This window comes from Alnus glutinosa, chromosome 6, assembly GCF_958979055.1.
Source record: "Alnus glutinosa chromosome 6, dhAlnGlut1.1, whole genome shotgun sequence".
In the NCBI taxonomy this organism is placed as follows: domain Eukaryota; kingdom Viridiplantae; phylum Streptophyta; class Magnoliopsida; order Fagales; family Betulaceae; genus Alnus; species Alnus glutinosa.
In genome coordinates, this window is record NC_084891.1 from 13,437,093 (window position 1) to 13,447,868 (window position 10,776).

A 10,776-nucleotide genomic window follows, 5' to 3' on the forward strand; every position below is an offset into this window, starting at 1 on the left:
CACCCACCGCTGCTCCCTTCCACTGTGCGTGTAACTCATGTGTCGCACTAGCACGTGTAGGCTACATGCGTACCACTCATTGACTTTTCACGGTAGATTCTCGGGTCTCCTATACATCATTTCCCTCCTTTGCCTTTCCGTAGCCGGTATTCCTTTTTTACTTATAAAGACTTGATGGATCTAGAGTTGGTGTCTCCTAAGCGTCAACCGCATGAAATTTTCCTCGTTGGACATTGTAGTGGAGCTCTTCTTTTGCAACTTCAGTCAAGTCGTTATCAATGTTATCTTCTCTGTTGTAGCCACTAAGATCTCTTCTTTTTGTAGTAAGAATTTCTCCGGGTAGCCCATTCATTGGACCACCTCAAAAACTGCCATTTCCGACAATCCTTTTCTTGGTCCGCGTGTGAGAAAAACACCATATTTTCTGTTGAATTTACACCAAATAAGACGATCTTATATCCCATTAATAAATTGTACTCAGAATCGCCAAAAAAAATCCATATATACTTGCACGCGCTTGTATTCACAGAAAATTTGCTAATACGGTTAAAAGGTGCTATATATAGTGATCATAGCCATTAAATTATACACAAGAAAATGTAGTCCATTATATCTTGTAAGTCGTATTCCCATGACTCACGGTGTCTCTCCTTGCTATCTACAAAGAAGTCATTAATTGATAAGTGTTGATACCCCCCTTGGGGTTATCCTCATACATGCATTCAACTAAAATACCGTCTATTCGTTTCCACTCCTACTTGTTGGCCATTGAGGTTGATTTGAAACAGAAGTAACAAGTAAACCCTTCCTAAAACTGAGGGGTAATCTTGAGGATTATACATAACCTTGTGACTCACACCAACATACAATATCTCATACATTATAAACTTATACAGGACTGGGGGGGTATATGTACTTATATACAGGCCTTCATTTGCACCATCATGGCTTTCACAGCTTAGCTTTGGATATGGAAAATGCCAAGGATGACCGTATGTCAAAGCACATCAACAATCAGCTCTGTCAAAATATATGACTGCAAGTTGCTGCCTAATCCTCAAAAAAGACATTCTCAATTTACAGCAGCTGCCAAGACATTTAAGACTTCACCTGATGCAATTAAAAAACAAATCACTACAACCAATAATATCCAGAAAAGAACTGTTTAATGGGAAAAAAAAAATGCACCTACAGTGTCAGCTCAAAGAAGAGTAAGTATTTTAACGATGAAGATAATAAGGAGGTTTTGAAGTACTACCGGTATGAATTTTGGGAACTGTGTCACAGAATTCAATGTTGTAAACGTTCTTTCACAGTACTGTGCTTCCTATGCCGCTTGCGCCTGTCCAAATTAATTAAGCCAGGCCTGCTTTGAGAAGGAACCACCTTTCCAAATTTTAAATCTTCACCTCTAATCATGTATATACTTCCTTTTCTTGGCATGCAAAAATCAGCCGGATTCATATTAATACTGCACATTTCAGACACAGAACTGTTTTTGGGATGTGGAGTTGAATTCTCCATTTTGTGATATGGCAAGGTAGAAACAGTAGAATCAGATGCACCAACGAAGAACCTCTTCTGCACACTATGGACAGGAATAGCTCCATGATTTGTGCCTAAACTACCACTGGGGAATACAAAATTTTCTGATCTATGACCTCTGTTCTGCGTGGGTGGATTAGAGCTTTTTGCCTTGTCTTTCTCTCGAGACTTCAAGGCAACTTGACCAGTAAAATTAGTAGCCCTTTGGAGACCTTTCTCGTGTTGAAATGAAGAAGCTGACGCACAAACTGTTTGAGTGCAATGAAAACAACCATGGGACTCCTCAGAAAATTGACTTTTAGCACAATAGTTAGATGATGGTGGTTTCATGGAATCCATGGTCTTATATGTACCAATCTCCATCCTGGGAAACTCAGATTTATGATCATGAGGAAAGGAAGGTCTCTTAGGGAACTCTGGTGTTCCACTCATATTGAAGGTAGGCCCTGACCGCATCCCTGGATCCATAAGGCTGAGCAAATGCATTGCTGGTATGGTTTCATTAGAATAGAGATCTAACGACCCCATCAAATTTTGAGGAAGCCCAATTCCATTATGTTTGCAAGCTAATGAGTACTCTGCATTAGTTCGGCTGAAACTTTCAGACCCACAGTTCATATTGTGCTTATCAAGGCTGGTAGGATTTAGATTCAAAAACTTCAGACCATTATCGCTGTTCATATTCTCCATATGCAGTGAATCGGGACAGCGTGAAAGCATATCTATATTAGTAGCCTGAGCTACACCCTTTTGAGGTATTTTATAGCCAAAGTGCATTTCATTTGGATTCAAGGTTGACCAAAGATGAACAGGTGCTTCACTACATTGTGGAACTGTCTGGTGTGCGTTACATCCTCCCAAGGCCTGTAAACTAGCATGAGAAGGCCCGTGCCCCACCATAGCCCCATTCCATTTGCAATTCTGACCACTACTGTGTCTGCTGGAACTGCTAGCAGAAAATTGGACTCCACTTGATGGCTTCTTTTGGGACTGAGCAAAAGACCTAAACCCTGTAGGAGTCTGAGTTTGATCGACGTAGCTCAAATTCATGTGGTTTCTATCAATATGAGAAAAGTAATCAACTGATTTTTGTTTGGTCGGTCCCACATTTTTGTCTTTTGTGATTATGCCATTCCTCCCATTCCTTGCCTGAGATTTTCGTTTCCGAGTTATTTCCCCCTGTAATAGTCTCAACTCCCCATTACCATATGTATTTGTACAATCCATCATTTGAACATTTCTTGTATTATTTGTTGTTTCCAACAGTTGTTTCTTATTTTCAGCATCATGAAGACACCTCTCATACTGATTTTTTGCCATGAGCTCGACAATTTCCATGGGTATGTCATCTGAAGCTCCCTGCTCAGACACCTTGTCAGTTTTTTGGTTACTATGTTTCTTCTCAACAGCTGAATGTTCCAGAGCTTTAATAGTTTTTTCAATGTTGCTTACTCCAGAAAAATCCTGCAAAAAAGTATATAATTATTTATATATTTAAACCAAAAAAGCTTTACTCTGAAGCACTTCATATCGGTTATAGACACAAAGATGAACAGAAGACCATAAAGTTGAGAAGCATTTCCTCACGTAAGTATGTAAACTGCATAACTATGAGACCTATGCAAACATTTATAACATGACAAGCAATATGCAGGTAATATTTAGGCTATGCACAAACTGATCCTATTTATCACTCTTAAAGATTGCTCTATATGCCATATCATTAGAGAGAATGGGTAATCATCTGTATGCATAAATTAGCTTATGCAGGCTAAGGGTACAGAAAACAAATGATTTGGTGATGACCACCACACGCAATGTCTTAAAAGTTCTAGGAACTAATCTACATGCTGGTTCATAATGTCAGGGAATCCAAAATTGGTTGGGTGTGAGCTTGGTTATAAGCAAATGAACTTGTTGGGATTCTTCAACTGCTAACTTAAACTTTTGGGTTGGATGTTTTAACATGGTAGCAGAGTCTGCTTTGTTATTTGGACTCCACATGCCAGACCCTCTTTGCCTTCATTTCGGTCAAATCATCAGGCCTGTTTGTCTTGGTTTCCTTTTTCTATCGTGCTTGGACGTGAGAGAGGGTCTTAATGAATCCCACACTGATTGGATGTCTGCTGAATATATGCACTTGTTGGGCCTCTCTACCTATTAACTTATGCTTTTGGTTTGGATCTTTAACAAATAAATAATGAAATTGGGGTCTGCATTCAGCCAATCATCTTTAAACAACTCCACTATAGCATATACAATAAAAACTTAATAAAGGTAACTACAGCTCAGAAAAAAAAAAAAAAAAAAAAAAAAAAAAAAAGAAAAAAAAAAAAGAAAAAAAAGAAAAGAAAGAAAAATTAATGAAAATTTAAACAAAACACAGAAGATTGATAATTTCCTATTAAGTATGAAGTTCATAGGAGTTCTCGATTAGGTGAAATGACTTAATTTCCTTCACTTCACAGGCAAAAAAGAAATAAAAATAATAAAAAGGAAAAGGAAAAAAAAAATCATTACCTGAAGACATAACATGGAATATAATATCTTGGTTAAGGGGACTTGGAAGGTTTGCGTTACAGGTGCCATAACATTTAAACTATCTATCAAATGGAGTAAGAGCAAAGAAAAGCAGAATCTTCTTTGTTTTGGGAGGTGTGGCAGTTCTTTTAAAAGTGAAATCACAATTTAACCTCAATTATTTCTACCACAGTGCCCCCTCTATATTGCAATGACAAGTACCTAATCATTATGCATGATTTAAATGGCAATGAACAATGCACATTCAGACAGACACCAATACAGAAATTTTATTCTCATTTCTTATTCATTTTTGTCTGGCCGCTTTCAACATCTTCTTGAGGTGGAGCATCTTTAAGCAAGCCAACTTCAAGTGTCCCATGGTCCCATATCTCTTTATGGCATAGCAGAGAGTCGATCCCTGTTTGCGAATGAGTGTTGCAAATTCTTCATTGATCAAGTTGCTAAGTTTGGCCGACTAAGGTTCTATTCGATTAAGCAAGAGGTGGCTCAATCATTGAAGGGAACAGCTGCAGCAGCTGGGAGAGTTTCTTTGGATAGAGGGAGTGATAAAGGGGAAAGCAGAAAGGGGTTGTGTAACGACCCAAAGAAAAGCGCTAACCACATTTGCACTATCACCCCAAAAGGACTAGTCAATTTGAAGCTTTTCCAAGAATCCATTATAAAGCCCAGTTTCACCTAGTAACTAGGCAATGTAGGACTTAACACCCATGAGTATCTTTATAAACTACTCACTCTATTAACTATTCATCTCTTCCCAATATGGGACCGGGGTGTTACAAACTCCCCCTTTAAACCCCTGACGTCCCCGTCAGGGCCATGTCATGCGGTGCTCTAGTACCACATGACCTGGCGTTACTAAGTGGCTCTGATACCACATCTGCGCTATCACCCCAAAAGGACTAGTCAATTTGAAGCTTTTCCAAGAATCCATTATAAAGCCCAGTTTCACCTAGTAACTAGGCAATGTGGGACTTAACACGCATGAGTATCTTTATAAACTACTCACTCTGTGAACTATTCATCTCTTCCCAATATGGGACCGGGGTGTTACAGGTTGGTTCCCTCCATAATCTTTGAGACTAATTTGATGGGACTTTGTTCATGAAAGGACAGGGCCAACTAGAACCAAATTCTTAATAACATTTAACTGATGCAATTACTCAAGTCAGAATTCTTGATCTCCCATTTTATAATGTTCTTAGGTGGTAAGAACATCTTCTGGCTCAACAAGCCAAAAATAAGTATTAGCTTAAAATCCCAATCAGAAGCTTCAGTGCCAATATGGATCATATATTGAGGGTGAGTGTGGACCACATGACAAATTAATTCATGAACCAATTGCAGCTCCAAAAGACACAATCAAGGAAATGAACTTATGAAATAAAACAATCCAAATAGTGACAAGAAAGAATGACTCATACCATTTGGTGACTTTGGGAACACTCCCCATCCTCAACCCAAGAGCTGCAGTTTTGAATCCCATTCAGGAGAGGCATTCTGAAGGTGGTTATCTTACTACTGAATTCGCAATTTACTCCTTTACTGAAAAAGGCATCTGGCGGAGATCTATATGGAATATTTGGATCTCCAACATTGTTGATCTCTATATTTTTCCTCATAACCTGATCTACTTTGGGAGTGCCATCTTGCCAACGTGATAAGGAAGGTAGACCATCTTCAACTCGAGGAATAAATTCTGTGTCATATCTTTGCGCAGCCAAAATGCTATTAACTGAAAGATGCAACCCTTTTACAGTGGATGAATCTTGTGGTGATTGAAACGGTACAGTTACAGATCCAGTTTGCATGAAATCTACATTTTTCCGTGCAAATGGATCATTCCTGAGCATGCCATTGGTCCAAGGAAATAGAGAAGCTTGGCCTCCATCCACTTGTGGATTCTTGTTCTTATTTTGGCACATATCAGGTCTTCTCTCTGTTCTTAGAGCAAGAAAAGGACAAGGATCCGTTCTTCTGCCTGTGAATCCATCATGAGCAAATCTGAAAGAAACAATGTCAGCAGCATTGCTCTTACTTGAATTTCCAATTTTGTCATGAATTTCTTTTTGCACATTTACTTGGGGCAGCGCTAACGGCAAAGATGCATCAGCAACTTTGATCTTTTTATATTTATTCTTGCCTATCGCAGGACTTCTATCATTTATACTTTTTCTTGGATGGCTCTTCATATCAGTTTTTAAACCTATTCCTGCAATAGCATCTTCAAATTCATTAACCATAATTGCATCAGCTGCTTTTGTATCTCCCTTCCATGTCTGAACTTTTTTATTCAAATTATTTGGAGGGATCATTTCTGAAGGTATCCACTCTTCATCCTGAAGCATCTTCCTCTTCCTATTCTGACCCATACCCCTTTTAACATTTCCTTGGAATGCCAACTGACCTTGGGGAACAGAAATTGTATGTAACCCTGCAAATGCATCAGGGTTTCCATTGGATGGAGAATTATCTGTCTCAGTGTGATCATTCTTTGCATCACCATTTTCACACAATAACTCAGTCAGCAGACGCACCTTTCGAGTTTTTCTACGATGAAAATAACTTGACTTATCTAGATGATCGTCAACCATAACTTCAGCACTTTCAGATGCTTCATGATCAAACTCATCTAATTCCAGCACAGGATGTCCATTTGTATGAGCTTTGACAGCATTAGGCGCCCCATCAACCATACCACCTAACCCAAACGTCTGACAGGTTTTTGTTAACTCTATGCATTGATCATTCGGAGAAGTTTGTGTTCCTGTATGAAAAAGTTCAGCAGAATCCATAACTATGCATTTGAGATTAGCATCAGCAACTCCATGCCTCCCACTGCCTGGCTCATAAAACTCAATAGATCCATTGCATTTTGATTTGAAAGCCACTGTTTTTGAAAGAACAAGCATTATTAGTGTGATATGTAACATAAATGTTGCTTGCATGGTTCACAATTCATAGCAAAATTACCCGTGTCGTTTGTGTGCCTTTCTTGTATCATGCTTGAATTAACTTCTGGTACATTACTTGTTAATTTGGGGACTTCCTGCTTAACATTATCTTCTGAACTAACGTCATGGCCTGGAGAAAACATATAGGACATGAACCAAACAATAACTAGTGTATAAGGTATTACATTAGAGATGAGCTGGATTGAGTTGTACCTTTAATAGTGCTGTGTGCAACTTCAGCTTTCTTTTCTTTCTTGTCACTACATAATAAAAGATGGGCGTCATTGCTCAATTTAGTAGAATTATTGTCTTCAACTGGTCTTCCATTATGGACTAGCTTGGGAACCTGCTGGAAACCTGAAAGCACTGCAGCACTGCCCACATGGGAACAAGTGCTATTGGATCTACATTTAGTACTACAACAATTAAAGAGCGTTCCATAATCTTTAGCAGCAACCTCACTCAGACAATTTTGGCAACGCCACCATCTGAATTTTGGAACATCTAAAGGGGGAAGAAAAGATGTTTGCTTCTCAGACTCATTCCGGACACCCTCTAAAGAAAATGGATGACATATCTTCCAATCTTTTTTGCGAATCTCAGAGACATATCCACTGCATTCAAATGGACAAACTTTATGAGGAAAACTTCTAGAAAGAATCCAGAAGCCTACCATTCACTTCATAGAACAAACAGGATATACTAAGTTTCAGGAAGTAACTCTAGCTCAAGGTAGATTCTCACCAATACATATATCTGATTCAAAGTAATCATCTCCCCACCACCCCCCAGGGCCCCCAAACCGACAATTCTCTAAATTGTAACCATTTCAAACATCATTCTGTAGGATTAGGATCAAAGTAGTCTGTCATACAAGTTCTTAATGATACTCCATGCTGCTACTTGGTTAGTCCAAAAATTTGAATGGTCTATTTCTACCTTATAGAAGTAACTTTCTGTGTAGCATCCCAGTGAATAAGATATAAATTAAATCAATTAACATTTCTCTCCAATAAATAACAGTGTAGATCGATTGAAATGAAACGAAAATACATATTGAAACTTGAACCATTGATATGCTCAAGAGAAGTAAGTTTACAGACAGTCTTTGTGAACAATTAGAAACAAGTCAGTCAGCATAATAACCATGCCAACCAACAATTTGACCAGCATAACAACCATGCCAACCACATGGTTCCTGAATAGAAGAAGATCATATTGCTCTCTCTCTCATACACACACATGCACGCAGTACACTTAAGAATAGACCTGGTTTTGAATCATTGCCATATATCTGGGAAGTTAAAACAAATATGAAAGATTATTACATAAGTAGGATCAAGCCTTACCGAATAGAGAAATGCTCACACTTTCCAGCACCACTCTTATCCTTAGCACTGACAAGATCTATTGATATCGAGTCAATCTGAATAAACGATCCGTCAGACTTGGAGACAGTATTGGAATTGCTCTTACAAGGACTCCCCTCCACCACAATACTGCTCTCCATGTTAGTATATAACCCCACAACATGCAAATAACGATTTCCTATATATGCACAAAGAAAAAATTAATAATTGAGTGGCGTCATTATCATATGCTTGAATTACAATATGTATGGTAGTTATAATGAAATTGAACAGACATCAAACATGTTAGGGTTTTGCACACCACTAAGAAATCAAAAGTACTAAAGAGAGAATATTCATAGTCAAAAATGTTGTGGAATGAGTCCTATAACAGTGATTTGGCACATAAGATAACAACCTCCAGGAATATACAACAAATCATATTTGGGTAATAAATTAAAAACCCTAGTTTTCCTTTCCACAAAAACAAAGATAAAGACGTTTGCAGTCTAATTTCATGCTTCTCAAACAATCCAACAAATGAAGAAGCTAAACCCATCCACACAGGGTTCGAAGCAAATCATAAAATCAATACCCATATGACAAAGCACACGTTAGGGTTTCGGCTTTATGAAACTTGGATACATGTCCTCACATCAAGAAAAGTTGCGTCAACTTCCCAAGATATATTATAATTCCCACAAACCGAGCCCTAGTTTTGTCCAAATCAAGTAATAAAAGCATGAAGTTAATGTCAACAATAAATTCTTTTGGTATTTAATTGTTTACCAATTTACAGCTAGGGAACAGTTAACAGTAGTTATTAACAGAAAAGCAATCAAAATAACACATAAAATATCAAAAAAGCGCTCAAATTAATCCTTAAAATAAAACCCAGATAAGAAAACACGAAGTAAAGGGTGGAGTTGACGTACTAAACACAGTGAAATGACCTAAATCTCTTGGAAGACCCAGCTCGACCTCAACTAAACCTCGTACCGATCAAAACCAAACCAAACATCGACTTGCAAACCAAGACAGTAAAGAGTAATTAAATCATCAAACTCACCTTTAACTCAATCGACGACCACCGAAGACGACGCCGTATCCATATGTCTCCGATTCTCAACGGCGCGACAAAAAAATGGTACTAAAAGAGAGAGATTTCGATGAGGAAGGTGAGGCACTGAGCTGCGGGATGGGATTCGAAGCTGCCTGCGTAGAATTTGAGTGCGAACTTTGGAGAAACCCTAGAGAGAGCCAGAGAGGTTTTCGATTCTTGAGAGAGAGGGAGGGAGAGAGAGAGAGAGAGAGAGTTTTATCTTTTGCCCTTGAAATGAGGCTTTGTTGTATTAAAATCATCCATGCCGTGCCATGTCAGACTGAGACATACACACATAAACATAATAGAAAAAGTAAAACTGGAGAGAGAGAGAGGGGGAAAGTGAGGAGAGTGGCAGTAGCAGGCCAATGGGGAAGTTACAAGTGTCAGGAATGTGCGGTTCTTATCACAAACCATTATGGTGTGAGACAGCAAAAGGAAACCCTAGAGAGGAACCGTAAAAAATAAAAAATAATAAAAATAAATAAATAAAGGTTAACTACTATTCCCACGCGTTCTTTGCACGCTCTGTTAGGAGGACGGTCATTTCTTGGTTTGTGGCTGTCGTGTCAAGTAGGGCCAAAGATGCTCATGCCTTTGCACATAAAGGAGTTGCGATTGGTGCGTGGAGTACACAGGCGATGCAGGAGGGTGGAAGTAAGTAGGCAAAGTTTGAAACCCTAGGTCCCCCTAGCGAGTAATGAGGATGGTATCTAACCCTAACACATTTGCAAGTGGTTTAACCCTAAAACACTGTGAACAGTAAATTGAGAAATGACCGGCAAGTTTTAGTATGAAATTAATTTTTTTTTTTTTTTTTCCAAATTAACTTCAAGCATATCCCCGTGGGGTGGGGAAAAAACCATTCACTTGTTAAACAACCAAAGTTACACAATGTTAACGTACATGTCCTTTTAACGCGATCGTTTCCCCCACAGCACCCAGGCTTCTCCGCGCGGATTTAAAGATATGGTTTTAAGTGGATTTAATGGAACATATATATTAAATCTTCTGGACTGGTAAATGGTAATAGATCCCTTGCACACTTACAGCAAAAATAGTAATAATTATTAAGAGATCGATGATGATCGAGGTAGCCAGCCTCTAGAAAGTAGTAGTAGTGGGTGTCCCTCTTCGATCCCCCTGGCCTGCGAGGTAGCTAGCTAGCTACTTTTTCCATCACTGCAATACGTGGGTCAGTGCACCCAAATGAGATGTCGATCCGTTGATATTGGCTAACAGAGATGGATGTACGTACGTACGGGTGGGTGTGTAGAGAATTTTT

At 38.8% G+C, this 10,776-nt stretch overlaps 1 protein-coding gene across 1 annotated transcript; it reads right to left on the bottom strand.

Annotated features, from left to right (window-relative positions):
* Nucleotides 1-600: 600 nt before the first annotated feature.
* On the bottom strand, nucleotides 601-9,743 carry LOC133870677 (protein EMBRYONIC FLOWER 1). Its single transcript, XM_062307851.1, has 7 exons — nucleotides 9,459-9,743; nucleotides 8,390-8,588; nucleotides 7,254-7,654; nucleotides 7,060-7,170; nucleotides 5,511-6,976; nucleotides 1,259-3,009; nucleotides 601-1,110 (listed from the first exon to the last, which is right to left on the bottom strand). Exons 2-6 carry the CDS (start codon nucleotides 8,548-8,550, stop codon nucleotides 1,291-1,293), a joined length of 3,858 nt encoding a protein of 1,285 aa, XP_062163835.1. The 5' UTR covers nucleotides 8,551-8,588; nucleotides 9,459-9,743; the 3' UTR covers nucleotides 601-1,110; nucleotides 1,259-1,290.
* Between the last annotated feature and the right edge of the window lie 1,033 nt (nucleotides 9,744-10,776).

Bases quoted from the DNA above. Each gene is read 5' to 3' on its own strand.
- LOC133870677 (XM_062307851.1), bottom strand. From the start codon at position 8,550: ATGGAGAGCAGTATTGTGGTGGAGGGGAGTCCTTGTAAGAGCAATTCC. The intron at 7,655-8,389 runs GTAAGGCTTGAT...ATTTGAATGCAG, and splicing joins TGTGAGCATTTCTCTATTCG to TGGATATGTCTCTGAGATTC. The intron at 7,171-7,253 runs GTACAACTCAAT...TGTTTTCTCCAG, and splicing joins TGCACACAGCACTATTAAAG to GCCATGACGTTAGTTCAGAA.